The 24,521-nt window shown below is 40.7% G+C and overlaps 1 protein-coding gene and 1 long non-coding RNA gene across 7 annotated transcripts in view; one reads left to right on the forward strand and one right to left on the reverse strand.

The window, feature by feature from the left end:
* Positions 1–695, reverse strand: part of pgam5 (PGAM family member 5, serine/threonine protein phosphatase, mitochondrial) — a 32,915-nt gene extending 32,220 nt beyond the window's left edge. For 2 of the 5 annotated variants that reach the window (XM_069932563.1, XM_069932562.1), the window contains exon 1: positions 443–695. In XM_069932563.1, coding sequence (XP_069788664.1) covers positions 443–606 — 164 coding nt within the window. In that variant the 5' untranslated portion in view covers positions 607–695. The other 3 variants (XM_069932565.1, XM_069932564.1, XM_069932566.1) reach the window with 3 other exon arrangements.
* LOC138761038 (uncharacterized) lies at positions 240–24,521 on the forward strand. Of its 2 annotated transcripts, XR_011356082.1 has the most exons (4): positions 240–1,914; positions 17,135–17,250; positions 23,985–24,112; positions 24,315–24,521. It is a non-coding gene; the product is annotated as an uncharacterized lncRNA (long non-coding RNA). The 2 variants fall into 2 exon arrangements; XR_011356083.1 differs by lacking the exon at positions 17,135–17,250 and having other exon boundaries at positions 251–1,914.

Here is a 24,521-nt window from a genome sequence, read left to right on the forward strand (position 1 = left end):
GGGATATTTTCGCAAAGGCGAAGTCAAGTCACTCGTTTCAAGACTGCAGCTTGGTCACAGAATCATTCAGCCCACCATGTGCATACTAGCCATCAAGGATACATTCATTCTATCTGCTCAGCCGACGAGAGTGGCACCACAAAGATAACGCTTCTGGACTTTAACCAATGGAAAGCTGTTCCTTGAACCCCCCACCCCCCCCCCCCCCCCCCCCTCTGTCTCTTGGGTCTTACCTTAAAACTATGCCCATAGCCGCAGATATCTCTGAACGGGGATCGTTTCCTTATAATTGGGTGGCAGAGCCGGTACCATCCTCACCCGCGGGCTGCCTCCTCTCCCCGTGGACACTGCCCCTGGTTTGAGGGTGCAACCCCGGGAGAGTGGGTGGCAACGTCGCTTCATGCACCACCACGCGCGCCCCCGGACCGCGGCCTCCACTCACTTGTCCCAGTTGGAGTCCCAGCCTCCAGTCCCGGGACTCCAGCTCACCGCCGCCGCTGCTTTCACCCTGCCATCGCCGCGCCTCTGAGTGGCGGCAGCAGCCACCACCACGGCCGCTGTCCCCGCGATACCGCAGGCGACCTGAAAGGCTTTGCGGAACGCCATGATCCACGGCCTGGGGTGACCCTGAACGCAATGACAGGAACACCGTTAACGCGGAACTAACGTCCCACACTTCAGTCATAGGGAAGACGAGGACCCACGGACAGTGTTCCGGATATGGAAGCCGAAAGCAGTCGAAATGCGGCTGCGCGGTGCTAAAGTGTCCTGTTCGTCAAAACGACCTCAAAATCTGATGGAATCGCCAACCAGCAGTAAAAGGAGAAACTCGGGCACATCAAACAAACAGAGTATTTTATATAACAAAAATGCAATACCACGATAAAGGGCTCAAGCCCAAAACGTTATCTTTGGTATATTAACATTGCAGACACTACGGTTGAAGTATAAACACAGACCATAGTGTTTTACTCCTGAACCAGCAATAAGAGCTGGAACTTGCAGGTTATTCATAGGAAAGTGCATCCAATTTAAATTCTGCATCCAGAGCACCCTTGCCATGCGAGACCGACTGAGTTCCTCCAGTATTTCTGTGTGTTTAACAACAATCTCATCGTCTGCATCGTGTTTCATTCTTCATCAACAACGTGGGAAATAATTTGAAGACATCAAAAGGATCTATTATCAGTATTCATTCCCTGAGCACAACAAAACCAGTCCCAACTCTCCCTCCCTTTTCTCTGCAACCCCTCCAACCTCTCCCCCATCCCCACTGAGACCAGAAACTCTGGACACACCAACTAATTCAACATCATTTATCCCATTTAAGGAAGTGAACCTGACCTGTTCTTCAGCAACTGTACAAACCTTCTGGGGAAAGTAAAAGACATAACAAACATCATAACCTGCAGACGCTGTGATTGTCGTAAACACCAAAATGCTGGGGGAGCTCAGCATTATATTGCTGACATCTTGGGCCTGAGCACTTCTTCAAGGAAAAAGCAGAAAAGACAGAAGAAGAATATATCAGAAAGTCTCAGAATTCAAACAATGAATCCAGACCAACAAAAATTCAAGAACATCGATGAGAGTGGAAACATAATACCTGTTCTTTCGTAGTTGTTCTGCATTGAAATCTTCTTTCCAGTATTGACATACCTCTCCCACTCCTTCCACAGTAAATAACAAGAGATATGCTCCTTTGAAGATTTGTGTTTATGAAATCCCTGATCTCTTTCCACAGCTTTTTTTCAGTTACAAAGGCATCCAATGTCTGAGACCTCTGAGTGGTGCTAGACAGCCAACACCAAAAACAAAATGACGCATTGGCCTGACGCTGCATTCAAACCAGTCTCAATTGTGATACAAAGTGGAAATAAATGAACGCTTCCTACCACTGAAAATGCTAGCAAGGTACTGTTTTTTAATAATTTTTTTATTTAATACTTCACTGTGAACCATGTTAATAACAATATGTGAGAAACAGAAGTACCTTCACAGAAATTGCTCGAGACAAAAATTGAGAACAAAGAACATTTATTATACAACAATGCAAAGTTGTGTGCTTCCTCTTACCCTGGGAATACACACACATACTGGGGCTCACCCAACTTTGATACAGTTCATTTCAGTGTAGAGGTACCCTCCCCCACCTAACATTCTTCTGCCTCCTGGATAAGTTTGGTATAAGGCAATCCTGTCTGCCTACGTGCTGTTTCTGTGAACTTGGAGGACCAGGGGGTATCCTGTCGGTGTCCCATCATGTCATTGTCCTTATTGTCCTTATTCACACCTTCCCGACCCTCAGGGCTTACTAACTTCTTATATGTAAAACTTGCTAATTCTGTCTAAAAGGCAAGAAGACCCTTATCTTATTCAGACTAACTTTACTTCCTACATTCTATTATCTATTATCTATCCTTATCCTATTCATACTGGCTTTATTCATTACACATATATCCATACTAGTTTTCTTCATCTTTCATATTTTCATATTAGTTTTACTCATCTCTCACATTCCTCACTTTTCTTTTAGCTACGCTTCGTGAATTCTCAACTGGAATGTAACTTGGTCTTTTTCCCAGCGAGTCAGTAAACAAACTGCAGTCTCAGCATCATCAGACAGAATTTGGGAAACATACATCCTTTGGTTATGGTGACCTGACGAGGGGTCCATTGAATTAAATACTGCACACAAGTCTTTAGGCAGGGAAGCACCATAATGGTCAGAATAGTGAGTCCAGCTGCTATAAGGGCTGTGGGTATTAAACTCCAGTTACCAATAAAAAGTCTAGTCCATCCCACACCGGACCGAGGTTGCCAAGACTGAACCTGGGCATGGGAAGATTTTCAAACTCCTGAAGAAGTGTCTTTAACTGCCTGACCGTTGTGAGCATTGTTATTAACCAGTCTTTCACAAACGCTGCCTTCAGCAGTCAACGAGTAATCGAGAGCCAGGCGGTTTTGTTGAACTGTGGCTCGTATCTGTCGTCTTTCTTCAGCCCATAAATTCAGGGCAATCTCTGTCTGTTCAGTGATGATCTCCAAGGCTGCCTGGAGTCTGATTAAACAATTTAAATGCCAAGCAGCTGTGGTGTTCTGGAGCAGCTTACGTTGTTTACAACTGGAACCCCCTTACAGTGGTGGTTCTTAACATTCCGAATGTCTGTGTGACCCAAAGGATGATTTACAGGAGACCAAGTTGGGGAGGGGTGTTTCTTGTCACTGAACCTGTGAGTTGCAGCCTGTCTGTGAATATTAGCATATGTATTCACTCTATCTCTGCTACATGTACAATCCTGACTAACATTCTGTCTGTCATTGTCCCACCATCTTCTTTGTGCTATCTCTTTAAAACTCCTCTTACAAACCAAGTCTACTCCCCTAGGGCCGTTCTGTTGGGATCCTATATTAACCCATTCCAAATAAGGTACCCCATTATGACGATACTCTATACCTGCACCCTGTCTGCATTCTAAAGGTAAATAATTGTCACCTCTGCTGCCCCTATTCCAGGAGGACTTAATACATTTTGAGCAATTTGGTGATTTTCCAAAAATTGGGAACCAACAAGTAAACAAAACAGCAAATGGTAAAAACAACATTACAGCACTTTTTCCCCGCGTAGTGTAACTTTCAGATCAGAAGGATGGAGGATAGATTATCAATGTCGTTAGTCTGTGGTTCAGCAGCTCGTTTAATTCGTTGGATGTGGCTCCATCCCTTTTCTTTCGTTCGCACGGCAGTGTCTATAATCAAAAGTACACAATAGGGGCCATCCCAGGCAGGTTTTAGTTGGTGATCTTGCCATGCTTTTATGTATACCCAATCACCAGGTTTAATAGAATGAATAGGATACTCCAGGGGTGGGGTTTGAGCTAATAAGCCCTTCTGGCGTAAGTCATACAGAGAAGTAGAAAGTCCCTGTAAATATTTAGATATGTACTGGTCATTAGCCTCAGGGATAGGGGTATCAGTGTAGAATCCCATGTAAGGAAGACCAAACATTATTTCATGTGATGAGACAGCAAGGTCCTTATGAGGAGCTGTGTGAGTCCTAATTAAAGCTAAGGGTAAGCATTTAATCCAGGAGAGGCCAGTTTCCTCATGAAGTCAAGTAAGCTGATTTTTCAAGGTCTGATTCATTCGTTCAACACGGCCTGAGCTCTGGGGGTGCCATGGGGTATGTAGCTGCCAATCTATTCCCAGTATTTTACACACACCCTGGAGTACCTGAGAGGTAAAATGTGTACCTCGATCTGAGTCAATGGTTTGAATCATACCATATTGTGGAATCACAGACTCCAGTAGTATCCTGATAACGGTGCTGGCACGATCATTAGGGGTCGGGAAAGCCTCAACCCATCATGTGAAATGATCTACAATCACCAGGAGGTATTTGTAAACCCCTGTCTTAGGTAATTCCGTAAAATAAATTTGTATCCGTTGAAACGGGCGTACAGCTATATCGCGACCGCCAGGCATTACCTGGCGCATAACTTTCTTATTTACTCTCTGACAGATTGGACAACCCCGAGTACTCTGCATGGCTATAGTGTATATTCCCGAGCAATGAAAAGACCGTACAAAAGTATCCACGTGTCTGTGTTCCCCAGTGTGTCTGCTGGTGGAGCTGATCAATAATTTGCCGAGCCAAGGCTTTGTTCAGCACTTGGCGTCCTTCTGCCATCCACTACAACCCATCAGCAGTTTGACGCATTCCCTGTAAACCTCCTCTTCCCGTGAAAAGATGGGAGTCTTTTGAACCTCATATGGGGTGGGCAGTAACAGCTGCATGTCTATTTTCTCCGTGAGCGCAGCCTGTTTGGCAGCTGCATCTGCCTGTCTGTTCCCCTGTGCTTCAGGACTGTCACCACTTTGATGGCTCCGTACATGAACTACAGCTATTTCCTCAGGTAATATAAGAGCATCTAGAGATTGGACAATTAAGTTTTCATGGATCAACTTTTGTCCTTTTCCAGTTATCATTCCCCGCTCTTTCCAGATCTTCCCAAAGGTGTGCACTACACCAAAAGCGTACTTTGAGTCTGTGTAGATCGTGCCCACCTTGTTCTCTAGACCCTGGAGAGCTCTACAGAGGGCATACAATTCACAAGATTGTGCTAACCAATGACCGGGAAGGCGATCGGCTTCAATCACTACTTCCTTCCTATCCACTACACTATACCCGCTATAGCGAGTGCCATCAATGCAACGGGAAGATCCATCAATAAACCACTTTTCACCCTCCTGTAAAGGCTCATCGCTTAAATGCTCTCTAATTTTGGTCTGTAAATCTATTACCTCTAAACATACATGCTCTAAATCATTTATGGTATTGTCAGAATTTGGAGAAACCAAGAAAGCTGCTGGATTGTGTTCTTTATTCGTAATCAGGGTCAAATCATCCCTATCCATTACGATCGCTTCATATTTTAAAATTCTAGAGTCTGTAAGCCACCTTCCAGCACTTTGTAAGAGAATATTGCGGACTGTATGAGGGGTGTGAACTATCGTCGGGGCACCAAACGTAATCTTTCATCCTTCCTCAACTAAAATGGCAGTGGCTGCGATGGCTTGCACACATGCTGGCCAACCACGACAAACAGGGTCTAAAACTTTTGACAGAAAAGCAACTGGCTGTCTACAGCCTGCCCTCTCTTGTGTTAGTACTACGGTGGCCACACCTCCTTTCGCATTGGTATATAGGTCAAATGGCTTATTTAGGTTGGGTAAAGCCTTTAGGTTGGGTAAAGCCAACACTGGGGCACTAATAAGGCACTGTTTCACCAAGTTAAAATCTTTAATCTCTTCCTCTGTCCAGACAACAGCTTCACCCCCTAGAATCGTGAGTTTATCATAGAGAAATCTGACCAGGCTAGAATAATTTTCAATCCAGATTCTACAGTATCCCACTAAACCAAGGAATTTCCTAAGTTCTTGGGCATTCTTGGGAGGTGGGATCTGTAGAATACCATGTATCCTCTCTGGACTTATTTTCCTAGTCCCCTGACTCACCAGATGACCTAAGAATTTAACTTCTGATTGAACAAATTGTAATTTGGATTCGCTCACCCTGAGACCCTTATTCTCCAGAAAATTCAAAAGTTCAACAGTATACTGTTTAACTAATTTGTACGTTTTTCCCATGATTAACAAATCATCAACATATTGTATCAACTGGCAATTCTCTCTCCAAGGAGCCTCGTCTAGTATTTGTTCTAAGACCTGGCCGAATAAATTTGGTGATTCTGAAAAGCCCTGGGGAAGGACCGTCCACCGGAATTGATTCTTGCGTCCAGTAAAAGGATTTTCCCATTCAAAGGCAAACATGTCTCTGCTCTCCATTGCTAACGGACAGGTCCAAAAAGCATCTTTGAGGTCAATCATACTAAACCATTTACTATGGGGATCGATTTTACCCATTATCATATAGGGATTAGGTACAACCGGGTGACGGGTGAGAATAATTTTGTCAGCTCCCTCAAGTCCTGCACTAATCGATAGGTACCGTCTGGTTTTTGGACAGGTAAAATTGGGGTATTAAAAGGTGACATACAAGGTTCGAGTACACCATCTTTCACCAACTGGTCAATTACTGGCTGCAGCCCCTTTCGGCCAGCCAGAGGAATTGGGTACTGTTTTCGTCTAATTACTTGCTCAGGATCTTTTAAAGTAACTTGCAGGGGAGGAATATCTAACACTCCTCTATTGCCTCTTTTTGCCAATACCCCAGGATTTATTAGTTCCTGATCCTCCTCGGTTAATACATACAATTGAACCCCGATACCTGATTCCAGTGGCCTGGTGCCGATAGCCAATTGGTCCTGTAAATCTCGTCCTAACAAACAAACTCCAGCTTGGGGAACTAGTAAACTATCCTCTGTTATTATCTTTTCTCCCATTTGTATTCTTACATTCCTTAATACAGGGACCGTAAAATCTCTTCCTCCTACTCCCGAAATCATCACGGTCCCCTCTATCTTAACACCCTCGGGTGGTTGTAAAATACTAGACCGGGCTGCCCCAGAATCTACTAAAAAGGTCATCTTGTCACTGTGGGGTCCTATGCTTAAATGTACCAATGGTTCTCCGTGCAGCCCCACGGTGTGTATTGACTGAGAACCGTGACACCCCCTATTCATAATCTGCTTCTATCAGGGAGTAAGATCGCGTCTCCCTGAATCGCATTGGGCATTCTCTCTTAAAATGTCCCTCCTTTTTACAAGGTAGCAAACTAATGCTCCTGTTTCCCAATTCCTACCAGGGTCTCCATGGGGTCCCGGGAATGGTCGTCGTCCCCAGAATTCTCCTCTACCCCTGCCTCTGCTCTGGTCTCTACTTCCCCACTCCTGGCGCTCCTCCCAACGTCCAGGAGCTGGCACACAGCCCCTACCCTTTCCTTGCTATCCCTCCATGAATTCCTTGACTGCCTGCATCAAAATCTTAGCCTTTCCTTTCTGTTTATCCTCAAATCTCTGGACCTATGCCCTTTGTGCGATCTGTAAAAGCTGTGTTATTCCCTGTTCATGCCAATTCTTAGTCTTCTGCAATTTCCTTCTAATGTCTGGGGCTGAGTTTGTAACGAAGCCCGTAAATACCAATTGTTCACCCGCTGGGGATTCTATATCCAGACCCCCATATTGCTTTATGGCCGTACGCAATCTATTCAGAAATGCAGAGGGGGTCTCCTTGGGACCTTGGGGAACCTCAAATGCTTTCTTAAAATTCTGTCCCTTTGGAACAGATTCCTTGATTCCGTTTATCAGATTAACCCTATATTCCTCCATTAATGTGCAACCATCATTAGTATTCTTATCCCAATTTGGTTTTGCCAGGGGGAATTTAAGTTCCCCAGGTATCGCCTCTGGTCCCCCTTGGTGTTCCCTATCCCAGACTCTAATCCCTGCCTGGCGAATCATTCCACGTTCATCCAAAGTGAACAGAGCCCTAAAGATCGATGTTAACTCATCCCATGTATATATATTTGATCCCAAAAATTGATCTAATTGTTCGGCACATCCCTGAGGATCCTCTATCAGGGAGGTCATTTCTCTCTTAAAGTTACACACCTCCGTACTAGTCAGGGGCACATTTATGAAACCAAGACCCCCTGCCCACGGGAACTTCCCGTAGAGGTCTCATCCAGTTAATTTCTGGCTTATAATGTCTAGGTTCCTGCTCTCCGGGAAATGAATCAAAGGGTTTTGTCCTTTCCTCCCGGAGGGTCTCACACTGTTCTGAGTCCAAGTCTCCTCCCTCTCTTGACAATTGAGGTGGTAATCTAGTACTTTGTGAACAGGTCATCATACCACCCCTACTTTCTTCTCTTTTCTTTAGCTGTGGGGGAGGAGGGGAAGGTGAAGAAGGGTAGAGCATAGGAGAGAGGGGAAAGATAGGAGCCAGCATAGGAGGAGCATAAGGTGGAGGAAGGGAATGTAACACATCCCATCCTTGTGTTTCAGGGACAAAAGGTTCCTCATCCTTCTTGTCCTTGCATTCCTTTTCATTCAAAACCAGTTGTTCAACCGATCCACTGAGCCAGCAGGCTCTGCTCTCAATATTATCTCTTTGGTTTTGATAGAGCCAGATGTTCAATGCCTGACGCATCCAGTCCTCCTCAGATCCGAACTTTGGCCAATATACTGAATTCCCTTTTATCGGGCTTTTAACCCATTCCAGACAGCAATACCTGACCACGGTCTGTTTGTCTTTCCCGCGGGTTCTCCCCGCACCCCAATCAGATAGCATTGATCATAACGGACTTTGCTTAGTTATCTGATCGTCCCGTCCTTCCTTAGGACTATCTTCCATGCTACTCACACCTCCCATACTAACAGGTAAGTAAAATTCCTCTTACCGGGATCCAGTAGCTATTCCTAGCGTGCTTCCTTAACGTCCTTCTGTCGTTTGTTCTCAATGCCTCTTCTCGGATATCACTCGCTTCATCCACTGACCAGTCACCCGCCGTCCGTGAGTCCAGCTGAATCAGCCGGGGTGCACCTACCCTCGTCATCGGGCACTCTGTCAGTGGAGGGAGTGGGATCCCAGACGACCCCCCATTTGTGAGAAACAGAAGTACCTTCACAGAAATTGCTCGAGACAAAAATTGAGAACAAAGAACATTTATTATAAACAATGCAAAGTTGGGTGCTTTCCCCTTACCCTGGGAATACACACACACACTGGGGCTCACCCAACTTTTATACAGTTTATTTCAGTATAAAAGAACCCTCCCCCTTACATTCTTCTGCCTCCTGGATGAGTTTGGCATTAGGCAATCCTGTCTGCCTACGTGTTGTTTCTGTGAACTTGGAGGACCAGGGGTATCCTGTCGGTGGTGTCCCATCATGTCATTGTCCTTGTTGTCCTTATTCACAAACCTGCCTTGCCTTTGTCCTTATTCACACTTTCCCGACACTCAGGGCTACCTTATATGCAGAACTTGCTAATTCTGTCTAAGGGTAGAAGACCCTTATCTTATCCAAACTAACTTTACTTCCTACATTCTATTATCTATCCTTATCTTATTCATACTGGCTTTATTCATTACACATATATCCATACTAGTTTTCTTCATCTTTCATATTAGTTTTACTCATCTCTCACACAATATATACAAATATTCAGCATTAAAATATACACAGATGTAGTGACTGCTACAAGGAATGAAACACACCACTACCGCGTTGGGGGTTTCAATCAAACTCTTTATTCAAACTTCACGCGCACTCTTTAAGGGTGGCGTGAACTCCGCCCCTGCATCGGCAGTGATTTCACGGTGCTTGCCCAAGGCGTGTGCCCTGGCCTAAACCACAAGGCACGGAGGTACCCTGATGGTGCCATCTTCTCGTGGCTGCCCTGCCGGTGCGGTGATACATCCACGAGGATGTGCGCTGCCACACAAACCCCCCCCTGAACTGGTTTATGCGTCTCACCGCTTGAGCAGCTGACCTTGTCGTTTTGGCCAGGCCGTTAGTATCGGCTGGCTAAGGTCCAGATGTGCCGCCTTGCGTCTGTCGACTGTGAATATCTCCCTTTTGCCCCCGATGTCCAGGGTGAATGTCTTGCCTGAGCATTTCAGGACTTTGTGTGGGCCTCGCCGGACGAAAACGAAGTCAGCCGTGGCCAGTTCCTTGGGGATGCAGGACGAGTGGCTGCCATGGTGGGTCGGTGGTGGGGGCACTAGTGAGGTGAGCTTACCCCGCAAGTCTGCCAGCAAGGTCTGATTCTCAGTCGCGGAACCAATGCTTGGGCTGAAAAACTCCCCGGGAACCGACAACAGTGCGCCATAGACCAACTCTGCGGTCTTCTTTCAGAGCTGTTCTGATTCTGAGCAGGACTCAGGGCAATTCGTTCGTCCAGTTGGGGCTGGTGAGGCGAGCCCTGAGGGCTGATTTGAGGTGCCGGTGGAAGCGCTCCACTAGACCATTGGCTTGGGGATGGTATGCAGTGGTGTGATGAAGCTTGATCCCCAAGAGGTTTGCGAGCTGCGACCAGAGGGCGGATGTGAACTGGACGCCCCTGTCGCTCATCATGTGTGCGGGGACATCGAACCTGGCAATCCAATGGGCAGGTAGGTTCCTGGCGCAGGACTCGGCGGAAGTGTCTCTCAGTGGGATGGCTTCCGGCCACCTTGAGATGCGGTCGACCTCCGTCAACAAGTAGCGGGCGTCCCTGGACACCGGTAGGTGGCCCACAATGTCAATGTATATGTGTTCAAGTTTCTTAGCTGTGGAGTCAAACTGCTGTACCAGGGCCTTTACATGGCGCTGGACTTTGGAGGCCTGACACTGCGTGCAGTTTCTTGCCATCAGGGCTACTTGTTTCTTGAGGCCATGCCACATGAACTGTTCCACCACCATGCGAACCGAGGTCTTGACCGAGTGGTGAGCCAAGTTGTCGGCCACACTGAAACCCTGCGGTCTCCATTGTGATAGGACTAATGGGCGAGGTGAGCCGGTGGAAACATGTCAGGACTCTCCGACAGTTTGAGGTACTGGAGCCGGAGGCCTGAGATGGCAGTACGGAAAGTTTGTGAGCCTGGATCCTCCTTCTGCACCTGTGGTAGCTGGGCGTAGTCCAGGCTGGGGGGGGGAGGTCGTGAGGTTGTAGATGGTGGGCCTTGAGAGTGCGTCTGCAACGACATTGTCCTTACCCGTTGGATGTCAGTGGTGAACTCTGATAAGTAGGACAGATGCCGCTGCTGGCGCGCCGACCAGGGATCCTTTGACATAGCGAGGGCCTGAGTGAGCAGTTTGTGGTCGGTGAAAACGGTGAATGGCTTGCCCTCCAGGAAGTACCGGAAGTGTCTGATGGCCAGGTACAGGGCCAGAAGCTCCCTGATAAAAGGCGCTGTATTTTTGTTCCGGGGGAGGAGGTGCTTGCTGAAGAATGCAAGTGGGCACCATTGGCTGTTGACTGATTGCTCCAGGACGCCCCCGACGCAAAAGAAAAAGAATTGTGTTGTCCAAAATTTCAAATTTTATTATTTTTGTACTTTTGTATCTTATCATTTCAAGAAATGGACGTCTGAAATTGGTGGTTTCTAATATACTCTAAGTATGGTTCCCAAATTTGTTCAAATAAAGCATATTTGTCTTTTAGATTGTAGGTAATTTTTTCGAATGGAATAAACTTGCTCATTTCTATGTACCATTGTTGTATTTTTAAAGTTGCCTCCATTTTCCAAGTTGTCATTATGCACTTTTTTTGCTGCTGCAAGTACAATCATAATAAATCTTTTATGAGCCCTGTCTAATTTTCGGCTTAATTCATTGTCTTTTATTTTGTTTGACAGGAAGATTTTGGATCTTTTGGTATTTTTTTTTGTAATTCTATTTAATATTAGGTTTAAATCCTCCCAAAATATTTTCACTTTTGTACATGTCCAAATTGCATGTAATGTTGTTCCAATTTCTTGTTTACAACAGAAGCATCTGTCCGATATTGTTGGATTCTATTCTTTTAACTTTTAGGTGTAACATATAGTCTAAGTAGCCAATTGTATTGTATCATATGAAACTGAGTATTTATTGTATTACTCATGGTCCCTGCGCATAGTTCCTTCCATGTTTCATTCTTTATTTGTATATTTAAATCTTTTTCCCAACCTTTTTTCGGTTTATATATTGCTTCATAACTTTCTTTGTATTGCAATTTGCTGTACATGTTTATAATTTTTTTAAAACTATCGCATTGTATGTAATTAAGTATTCACAGCAGCTACTCTCAGGTAATGTTAGACTAGTTCCCAACTTTTCTTTTAAACAAGTTTTCAACTGATAGCATGAAAATATTGTTCCATGTGATATTTTGTATTTATTTTTTAAATGTTCAAATATTAATAAATTATTTCCAAAAACCAATATTTTATTCTTTTAATTCCTTTTCTTGCCCGTTCCTTAAAAAATAAATTGTTTATTATAAAAGGAATTAATGGGTTTTGCATTAGTAACATTTTTGATATTTGATAATTCATCATCTTTCACTCCAGATGTATTCTCTTCCATATTTTTAGTATATGATGTAGTATTGGTAAATTGCTTTGTGGCACCAGTTTCTCATCCCATTTATAGAGTAAATGTTCAGAGACCTTTTCTCTCAATTTATATAGTTCAATCTTGAGCCAATGCGGTTTTTCTCCTGTCTGGTAAAAATCTGATAGATATCTTAACTATGCTGCCCTGTAATAGTTTTTGAAATTTGGTAACTGCAATCCTCCTTGTTTATACACCTATGTTAATTTTTCTAAAGCCACTCTTGATTTTTTACCCTTCTATAAAAACTTTCTCATTAATTTATTTAGTTTCATAAAAAATTCCCCTGTCAAAGGAATCAGTAGCATTTGGAACAAATATTGTAGACGTGGAAATACATTCTTCTTGATGCAGTTCACTCTCCCTATTAGAATTAATGGTTAATCTTTCCATTTCTCTAAATCTTCCTGTATTTTTTTAAAATTAATGATTGGTAATTTAATTTATACAAATCATTTAAATTATTATCTATCCTGATACCAAGGTAACATATGGCCTGTGATTGCCATTTAAAAGGGGATTTCCTTTTACATTTTGTAGAATCGACTTTGTTCATTGGCATCACTTCACTTTTATCAATATTAACTCTGTATCCTGATATTGTCCCATATACTTTTAATTTTGTATATAACCTTTTTATTGATTTATCTGGGTCTGTTAAATATACTATATCATCTGCAAACAAGTTAATTTTAAATTCTTCCTCTTTTACTTTTATTCCCTTTATCATATGTTCCCTTATCAGCTCTTCCAATGGTTCTATTGCCAAAGCAAACAAGGAAGGTAATACTGGGCATCCCTGCCTTATTGACCTACTCAATTTAAAGTGGTCTGAAACATATACATTTGTTACCACTTTTGCTAAACAGCCATTATACAGTGCTCTAATCCAATTACCATAAATATTCATGTATAATGCGACCCGTGTATAATACGACCCCTCCCCTCGCCCACCCGAGTCACGCTGGTGTCTCTCACGACCCCCCCTCCCCTCACCCGACTGAGTCACGCTGGTGTCTCTCATGACCCCCCACTCTCCTTGGCCGCCCGAGTCATGCTGCTGGTTTCCCACCCACCTGGCCGCTCGATTTGTGCTGCCGCTCGCCTGCTCGCCCGCCTGAGTCACGCTACCACCTGGCCGACCAAGTTGCGTTGCCGCTCGCTAGCAGCCCAAGTCACGCTGCTATCTACCGTGCCCACTCACTTGCAGTAATTTTAAAAAAAATTTTACTCTTGAGTATAATGCGACCCCATATTTTTGAAAAAGGGGGAATTTCTTAGCATTATACGCAAATATTTACGGTAATAAATTTTTCCGGTAATTTGAATTTCTATATTACTTTAAATAGATACTCCATTCCACCCTATCAAAAGCTTTCTCTCCATCTGTTACTGCCATAGTTGGTGTTTTATTTATTTGTTACTTCCATAGTTGGTGTTTTATTTATTTGTGCTGTATGGATTAAATTAATAGATTTACAGACATTATCTGCTGCTCTTCTATTTTTAACAAATCCTGACTGATCTAGCGTCACTAATTTCAGTACATAGTCTGTCAATCTATTCACTAGTAATTTTGCAATTAATTTATTATCTGTATTTAGTAAAGATATGAAGCTGGTGACAGTGCATCTTTTCCTGTTTTTGGAATTAATGTAGTTATTGTCATTTTACATGAGTCAGGCAAATTCGGGGTCTCTTCCACCTGTTTCATTACCTCTAAGAGGGGTGGAATTAATAGACGATTGAATTCCTTATAAAACTCTGTAAGGAATCCATCTTCGCCTGGCGCTTTATTATTTGGTAATGACATTAATGTATCCTGCATTTCGGCAATTATCAGGGGTTTTAGTAATTTATTTTGATCTTCCAATTGTAATTGGGGTAATTCAGTGTTTCATAAAAATTCATCTATTTTGTCACTCTTCCCTGGATTTTCATTTTGATACAATTGCTTATAAAAAAAAATTAAATTTCCATTAATATCTAATGGGTTATATGAGATCTGTTTATTCTCCTTCCTTGTTGCTATGATAGTTCTTTTTACTTGTTCTGTTTTATTTGCCAAACCAATATTTTGTGGGTTTTCTCTCCTAATTCATAATATATTTGCTTTGTTTTCATAATGTTTCTCTACACTTTTAAGTTTGCACTGTTTCATAATTTAATTTTTTCTCTGCCAATTCTCTTTTTCTCTATATCTTTCCTTCTCATTAAATCTTTCTCTATAGTTACTATCTCTTTTTCCAACTATTCTATGTCCTGATCATATTCTTTTTTTAATCTTGGTCGTGTAATTAATTATTTGTCCCCTAATAAAGGGCTTCATTGTGTCCCATAATATATATTTGTCTGTTATCGAATTTGTATATGTCTCGAAATATATTTTGATTTGTTGTTCTATGTATTCCTGAAAGTCTTGCCTTTTTAACAATATAGGGTTTAGCCTCCATCTATATGTTTTTGGCGGAATATCCTCTAAAGTAATTGTCAATAACAAGGGTGAGTGGTCTGATAAAAGTCTTGCCTTATATTCGGTCTTTCGACTCTCCCCTGAATCTGAGCTGACAACAAGAACAAGTCTATCCTAGAATAGGTTTTATGTCTGTTTGAATAATATGAATAATCTCTTTCTTTTGGATGTTGTTTTCTCGATATATCAATTATCTTCACATCATGCATTGAGTTCAATGTAAATTTAGCTGCTTTATTTTTTATAGTTGTCTTTCCCGGTTTTAGATATTGATGGGTCAAGGTTAAAATTAAAGTCTCCCCCTAGTAACATGTGTCCCTGTGTATCTGCTATCTTTAAAAAAATGTCCTGCATTAATTCCTGGTCATCTTCATTAGGTGCATAAATGTTCAACAAGTTCCAAGATTCTGAATAAATCGGGCACATCATCATTACGTATCTACCCGCTGGGTCTGTTATTACTTTCTTTATCTTAACTGGCAGATTCTTAGTAACTAATATAGCAACTCCCCAGGCTTTTGAATTGTACAATGATGCCACTACATGACCTACCCAGTCTCTCTTCAGTTTGCGGTGTTCTAACTCAGTTAAGTGTGTTTCTTGTATAAATGCTATGTCTATTTTCTTCTTTTTAAGTACTGTCAGTAACTTTTTTCTTTTAATTTGATTGTGAATTCCATTAATATTAATAGTAATATAGTTCAGTGTATTCATTTTACCCATCCATTTTCACCTCTATCCCACCTCTTCAACTCCTCCATCTCCCTTCTTCTAAAATCACTCTTTAGATTGTTCTTACTTTTTACTATACGCAACAACACAACTAGTAGGAAAATAACAAAAACCATAAGAAAACCATAGAATACTATTAAAGAAAACAACATTAAATTTCCCCCATTACTGAGTTGTCCATACCACCTCACAAGACAACCACAACTTCCTTTTTTATGTGAGTTGTGGTGTATACCACAAATGTCAACAGATTTTGCAGTGGGCAGATCTTCCCCCCTTGCCAGCCCTCCTCCAGAGAAATCACTATATATTATTCTTAAAAATATAACAAAGCCTTTAAAAAATTTTTTTTTCCTTAAACGCCTGTACTCAAACTATTTATATACATTATCTTAACAGTCCTTTTATTATTTCCTTTACTCCTCTCTTCTTATTGCTTATTTGGTAATTGGTCTGCAAAGTGACAAGCTTCTTCTGGATCTGAAAACAGTCTATTTTGCCCACCAGGGATGAATATCTTCAGCACTGCTGGATGCCGTATCACAAAGTTGTAACTTTTTTTCCAGAGTACAGTTTTTGCTAAATTAAACTCCATTCACTTTTTAAAAAGTTCAAAGCTAATATCTGGATAAAAAATATTTTTCCCCATTGTACTCCAATGGTTCCTTATTTTCTTTCACTATTTTCATTGCCAGTTCCAACATTTTCTCTCTTGTTCTATATCGTACTAGCTTTATTAGTATGGAGCGTGGTTTCTGTTGTGGCTGCGGCTTTGGTGCCAATGCTCTGTGGGCTCTTCAATTTCTATTTCTTCTTGAAGTTCTTCCACTCCCAAGATCTGTGGGATCCCTCCTTTTATATCTGCCCCTTTTTCACCTTCTTTCAAGCCCACTATTTTTATATTATTACGTCTGCTGAAATTCTCTAAAAGGTCATTTTTTTTGGCTATTAAGTCATGTGTCTTAATCTCCTTATCCCTATCTTCCAAATTTTCCCTTAACTCATTCACCTCAATTTCCACGCCTATCACTCTATCTTCCATTTAATCACTTCACTTTCTCATGTCTGCCATAGCATTCTCCATTCTTTTCACTTTTTTTTAATAGTACTGAACTCAGTCATTATTGTTTCAATTAGAATCTTTATTTGACTGTCAAAGTATTCCTTATCAATCATCTGCTTCTGTTTTTTACCTTGTATTTTTTCTTGTAAGTCTTTATCTACCTTTTGATCTTCTTTCTCTAGCTCCATTTCTTGGCTGTGTTGATCCTGCTTCTATTGGTGTCTTCTCTGCGGCTTCTCCCATTGCTGATTCAGTGTCTTGCTGTTGGCATCTGCTCCCATCGGTGTCCTCTTTACAATGCGTACCGCTCATGGATTTCTTTTTCAGGCTCTGCAAGCCAACGCTCCAGACCATCCTGGTGGAAGTTGCTGCCCAGCTGCCCACTCATCGGCTTCGCCGCTCGGGTCATCCTCTTGGGGAGAGCTCCATGCTCCTGGACACCAGTAAGGCCTTCCTCTTTTTTCTCCGGTGATTTCTATATCTCTTTACTTGTCATTGTAGTCTTTTCCTTCTTTGGAGCCATCCTCAAGTTCTTCTTATACTTTTTAATCTTGTGACTTTTTTATGTTGTTTGTTCTCTGCCTTGTTTTTGTATTTTTTTCCCCCAACTTTCTCTGTGGAGGGCTGGTTTTCCATAACCAGCCACTACTCCATCACCTGGGCAGGTGTAAGATGATTTGGTTGGGCTGGTCAGTCTCGAGATCATCTATGGCTATGGGCTGACTTCCACAGGTAGTGCTTGCTTTAGCAGATGCATTATGGCTACTCACAGAAGGATCCTCAGCTTTATAGAGGTGGCCATGCTGGGTTCTGGTGGAGCTGAATGAGACGTTGAAGAAGCAGATAAGTCAAGCCATTTTCTTATACCTGTATCCATTTCCGTTGTGTCTGCGTCTTTAAGAATCGATACAGAACGATGGAATGGTAAGCACACTTTATTCAGATTTGAATATGGTGTGCACACTGAATCCCAATGCCACTTCCGTTACGATGTCACGTGTGCACGCGTATTCCATGCATTACAACATAACTTCCTTTCTGACATCACACGCGTATGTAATATTTTCTTATTTTTGTTTTATTTAATTTAATTTTAGCGAAAAGGTTAATTTTAATATGGCAAATATAATTTAATTTAAAACATTTTGCGCCAAATGCTTGGCTAGTATGTGGGTGGGGGGCAACAATGACTCATTGAGGGGAAATACCTGAGATGCTGCCCCCCCACCCCCCCAGGTTGACATTATGGTGGCCGGTAGCTTCCTTAAACAAGAAACTCAGTATGTCCACAGAACTGGAGATAAGTTCTGTTGCCCTCTTTGTATTCAATTACCTCAACCCAACCAAAGCAAAGGGGTTACCAATTTTAATTTTAAAAATATACTGGTGTTGGTCAAAGACACATCCATTGACCCAGCAGGAAGGTTTGTAATGGCACATTGTCAGATATTTGCAGAGTCCTGGATGCTCATGAATATTTATGTTCCAAATCTTTTTTTTTAAATTTTTTATTTTTCACACCATAAATCACATTAGCCATGATATACACTATTTCTTTTTCACACATATACAGTGACTTTTTCTCCCCCCCCCCCTTTCCTCCCAAACCACCCCCCCACCCCACCCTCACATCCATTTTAGGTATACAATCTAGGTTGCATTAAGCCAGTCAGACAATGTTGTCATTCAACAAAATTACACCAGAAATTCTACTGAGACCATTCTTTTCTTTCCTTCTCCTTCCATCAACTTAGGTACTGTTTGTCCCCGGTAGGTTTTCGCTATTGTATTTAATGTAAGGCTCCTATACTTGCTCGAATATTTCAATATTATTTCTTAACCTATCTGTTATTTTTTCTAATGGAATACATTTATTCATTTAAATTTAGTAGTTTCTTCCTTTTAATTTGGTTATGTATTCCATTAATATTTAAAGACATATAGTTCAGCGTAGCCCTTTTATATTTTGTTTATCTTCTCTTTCCGTTTTTCCATCATTTCCTTTCCCATTTCTGTTTTCTTATTTTCAACTCTTTATAAGACAACATTCCTACAACATCCAACATTATCCTTATTCTCCTATTTCTATCTTATTTATCCCCAATCTCCCCTTCACCTCCTGAGTTGTCCTTTATCCCTTGTCGGACAACCACATCTCCCCTCTCCATTTGGATTTGCGAATCCACTCGCAAGCGTCAACTGATTTTGCAGTGACCGCTATTTCCCCCCACCCCGCCTCCCCCAGAAAAGATTTCACTTTTCATATGTCACAAAGGTCACTCTTTTAATTCCCTCATTATTCTCTCTATTCCATTACCTTCCTTTATTAATTCTTGTCTATACTATCTATATTTTCCTCTAAGTACAGATACATTTATGTATGCTCATTGTCTCTATTCACTCTTATACCTCTTTACCCGCATACATATCAATCGTGATCATTTTAACTCTCATTACCCCTCTTCCTCCCTCAGTCTATTTTTGTAATTGTTCTGCAAATTTTCGTGCTTCTTCTGGATCCGAGAATAGTCTGTTTTGTTGTCCTGGAATAAATATTTTCAATACCGCTGGATGCCTCAGTATAAATTTATACCCTTTCTTCCATAAAATCGCCTTTGCTGTATTGAACTCTTTTTCTCTTCTTTAGGAGTTCAAAACTTATATCTGGATAAATGAAGATTTTTTACCCATTATACTCCAGTGGTTTGTTGCCCTCTCTTACTTTTTCCATTGTCTTCTCCAGTACCTTTTCTCTTGTAGTATATCTTAGGAATTTTACTACAATAGATCTTGGTTTTTGTTGTGGTTGTGGTTTAGAGGCCAATACTCTATGTGCCCTTTCTATTTCCATTTCATGCTGTAGTTCTGGACATCCTAGGGTCTTAGGGATCCACTCTTTTATAAACTCCCTCATATTCTTGCCTTCTTCATCTTCCTTAAGGCCCACTATCTTTATGTTATTTCTTCTGTTATGGTTTTCCATTGTATCTATTTTTTGAGCTAGTAGTTCTTGTGTCTCTTTAGTTTTTTTATTAGATTTCTCCAATTTCTTTTTTAAGTCTTCTACCTCCATTTCTGCTGCTACTACCCGCTCTTCCATCTTGTCCATTTTCTTTCCCATTTCTGTTAAGGTCATCTCCATTTTATTTATTTTCTCTTCTGTGTTGTTTATTCTTTTTCTTAAATCCTTAAATTCCTGTGTTTGCCATTCTTTAAATGACTCCATGTATCCTTTAATAAGAGCAAGTATATCCTTTACCTTGCCTTTCTTTTCTTCTTCTATTTCTCTGTACTCTTCCTCTTCTTCTTCCTCTGGGTTGGCCATCTGTTGTTTCTTTGGTGCCCTTTCCTCCTCTTCTTTCTTGTTTCTATTGTCTTCTGTGGTCTCTTCTTGCTGCAGGTGTTCTGCAGCTGTCGTTGCCGGCTGTGGAGATCGACTCCCCAGCTAGTCCCCCCTCCCGTCGGTGTGGTTTTTTTCATGCGCGGTTGCGCACTTTTACTCGGCTCTGCGAGCCATTTTTGTAGTCCATTATTTACCGACCTGAGGGAGCGGGTTTCTCTCTCCGCAGCGGGCCTCTTCAGACAGGTAAGGCCTTCACCTTTTTCCTCCTTTGTCTTCTCTTCCTCTCTTCTTACCGTTGCTTTCGATTTTTCTTTTTTTGTCGCCATCTTCTTTCCACCTTTATACTCACTTTTCTGTAACTTTTATTTCTGTGCCTTTGTGTTTTTCTTTGTTTTTCCCGACTTTTCTGGAGAGGGCTGGAGTTCACCGTCCGGCCACTACTCCATCACGTGACTCCTCCTATGTTCCAAATCTTGATGATGAATCTTTTATACAAAATTTCTTCTTAAAAACAGTAGAGAGGGTAGACAAGATGTACTGATTGGAGAGATTTTAATTTTTGCTTGGATCCCGTCCTTGATAAATCAGTAAGGAGCGTGACAAAGGCAAACTTTGCAAAAGTTACTCTATCTTTTAGGAAAGATTAAAACCTGATAGGTGTATGGAGACAGTTACACTCCACGGTGAGACATTACTCATTCTACTCAAAGGTTCATGACTCCTTGATGTCTGCACAATTGAAAAACAGAGTGGTTAAACAGAATATCTCACCAGATGACTCTCTGACCATGTGCCTGTGACTTTATTGATATTGATGCCTGAGAAGAAAGAAAGTGTCTACAGATGGTTGAGAAGGACAGATTTCTGTCATTTTATGAAGAGATACACTAAAAGCTTATTTGAGGGGACAGATAATTTCATATACAAAAAAAAATTTCCTTCCAATAATTCTGTAAAGAGGGACAGGACCAAAACATATGTGTAAGGGAAGCTATTTCCAATTGACATTTATCACATATAGGATCGATATGAGAATAAAAGCGATGGAGTTTATCTTTAGACATATGAGCTCTATGAACAACTTTAAACTGTATTAGTGAATGTTTTGCACATAGAGAAGAAGAGTTTACCAGTCGCAGAATTTTATTCCAATTTTCATTAGAAATATGAAGGTTGAGTTCTCTTTCCCAATCATTTTTAAACTTTTCAAAAGTCCCAGAATTTATTTTTGTAATTATATTATATTATAATTTAGATATCACACCTTTTGGAGGGAATTTTGAATATAGTATATTCTCTAAAACAGTCATAGTCTCCCGATTGGGAAAAGAGGGTAAAGTCGAAACTAAGAAACTCCTAATCTGCAAATATCGAAAGAAATGAGATCGAGGTAAATCATATTTCATGGATAGTTGTTCAAATGACATGAAAGAGTTATCCAAGAATAAATCCGAAAAGCATGTTATACCTTTAACTTTCCAGAGTAAATAAGCTTGATCAATTAGAGAGGGATGAAAAAGGAAATTTAGTACAATAGGAGTTTCCAAGATAAAATGAGTTAGGCCAATAAATCTCCGAATTGAAACCATATACGTAGTGTATGTTTAGCCATTGGATTATCAATTTGTTTATATAATTTAGTAAGAGTAAAAGGGAGAGCAGCTCCCAAAATAGAGCTAATTGAAAAATTTTGTATCGGTTTAATTTCTAAATTTACCCAATGGGGATTTAGAGATAATTCTGAATAATTCAACCAATACCTTAAGTAACTGATATTAATTGCCCTGTAATAAATTCTAAAGTTGGGTAATGCCAACCCTTCCTCTAGTTTAGATTTCTGTAAATATTTTTTCCCCAATCTAGGATTCTTGTTTTGCCAGATATACGAGGACAATTTAGAATCGACCTTATCAAAAAAAGATTTAGGAACAAAAATAGGTATAGCTTGGAATATATATAAAAATTTAGGTAAGATCATCATCTTAGTAGCATTAATTCGGCCTATCATGGATAGGGATAACGGTGACCAATTGGTAAGTAAACTGCCGATCAGGTCCAATAGAGGGAAAAAATTAGTCCTAAACAAATCTTTATGTTTTTTAGTAATCTTAATCCCTAAATATATAAAATGATCTCTAGCTATTTTAAAAGGTAAACTATCATAAATAGGGACCCATCCATTAAAAGGGAATAATTCACTTTTATTTAAATTCAGTTTATATCCCGAAAAATTACTAAATTGGGCTAATAAAGATAAAACTGCAGGAATAGAATTTTCAGGATTGGAAATATATAACAATAAATCATCTGCATATAGTGATACTTTATGAATATCCCTGCAACGAATAATACCAGTAAAATTGGGTGCTTCTCTGATAGCAATTGCCAAAGGTTCTAAAGCTAAGTTAAATAATAAAGGGCTAAGGGGGCACCCTTGCCTGGTGCCCCGAAATAATCGAAAATATGGCGATCTTTGGGTATTAGTAAAAACCGAGGCAACTGGGGAATTATAAAGAAGTTTAATCCAAGATATAAATATCGGACTAAAATTAAATTTTTCAAGAACTGTAAATAAGGCCATTCTACTCTATCGAAGGCCTTCTCAGCATCTAGTGAAATAACACATTCTGAAGACTTATGTGAAGGAGTGTAAATAATATTCATCAATCTTCTAATATTAAAGGAGGAATAACGATTTTTAATGAATCCAGTCTGGTCTTCAGAGATAATATATGGTAATATCTTCTCTAGCCTTGTCGCTAGAATTTTAGAGAAGATCTTAGAATCAACATTCAACGAAGAAATAGGTCTCGGGTCTTTATTTTTTTTCAAAATTAGAGAAATCGTAGCTCTGTAAAATGATTGTGGTAGTTTACCCAATGTGATAGATTCATCAAACATCTTAATCAACCAGGGAGAGAGAGTAGAAGAAAAAGCTTTATAAAATTCCACAGAATATCCATCGGGACCTGGTGCTTTCCCCGAGTTCAGTGAGAAAATAGTATTATTGATCTCCGAATCTGTAATGGGTTTACTTAATTCTAAGTTATCTTGAGGTAATACTTTTGGGAATTTCAAATGTTCTAAAAAATTAAACATATTACTAAGGTCTTGAGGGGATTCTGTACTATATAAGGATGTATAAAAATTTTGGAAAGATTGATTTATCTCTTCCTGGTTAACAGTCAGTTCTCCATTCTGTTTGCGAATCTCCACAATTTGGCGTCTAGCTGAAATATTCTTCAGATGATTAGCCAACAGTTTACCCGATTTCTCACTATGCACATAAAAATCAGATTTAGATCTAATTAGCTGGTTTTCAATCGAAGATGTAAGTAACAAATTATATTCCATCTGCAGTTCATAAAAGCATTCCAATAGCAATGTCCCGCCTTGTCCCGTGGAGCCTGGGACATGCGGGGTATAAAAGAACATTGTAAAACCTGAATAAAGTCAGTGTTGAGTTGACTAATCTGGCGTGTGTTTGTTTTACTTTAGTAGCTCAACTGTAGTAGCCGCTACGCTGTAACTTAAAAAAATAAATGTGACACTTTAAGATATGGCAACCATACTAAGATTATGTAGGGGTCCATTTGAAAACTTGATTCTTCAATGTATGTAAAGATGTGATATCCCAGAAATATATTCTTATATTTGTGGGTTTGGGGGGGGGGGGGGAGGGAAAAAGGGGGAAGTTTTTCTTTTTTTTTAGTTTGTAAGCATTTAACATATATTTGAAATATATAAAAGTTTAATGATTGTATTATATTTATGGAAAAAATATAAAAATAAAGTATTTAACATTTATTTTTACCTCAACCCAACTCCTGACAGGTCCAGGTCAGATGAACTGAAGACATTTCTTCAAACCCTTCATATAATCCACCCATACACAAACGCGCTGGATGTTTTGCGCTGGATGTTTTGGGCTTGAGCCCTTCGTCAGGAATCTGGAAAAACAGGTAGATGCCTGAATAAAAAGATGGGGGGCGGGGGGGAAAGAGAGGCGAGCAAGAACACAGACTAACAGGTACACCCCTTCCTTCTATCAGAGAACGATCCTCAGCTTTTTTCTCTTCTTTCCTCCCATCTGTATCCACTTATTATTTCTGGTCAGTGCTCCTCCCTCCACCTTTTGATTCAAACATCTACCTGTATTTCCAGATTCCAGACAAGACACTCAGGCCTCAAACATTGAATGCCTACTTCCTGCAATACTGTATGACCTGAGTTTGTCCAGCAGCTTCATGTATTGGATTGAACACTAGCATTTGCAGATTTTTGTGCTTAATTATATATAATCCACCAATGTAACAATTATTGTAAAAAATAAATTGCTAGGTGGACTCGGTGGGAGGGAAGAGGGAGAGA

The sequence above is a fragment of the Narcine bancroftii genome, chromosome 4, assembly GCF_036971445.1.
Source record: "Narcine bancroftii isolate sNarBan1 chromosome 4, sNarBan1.hap1, whole genome shotgun sequence".
NCBI classification, from domain to species: domain Eukaryota; kingdom Metazoa; phylum Chordata; class Chondrichthyes; order Torpediniformes; family Narcinidae; genus Narcine; species Narcine bancroftii.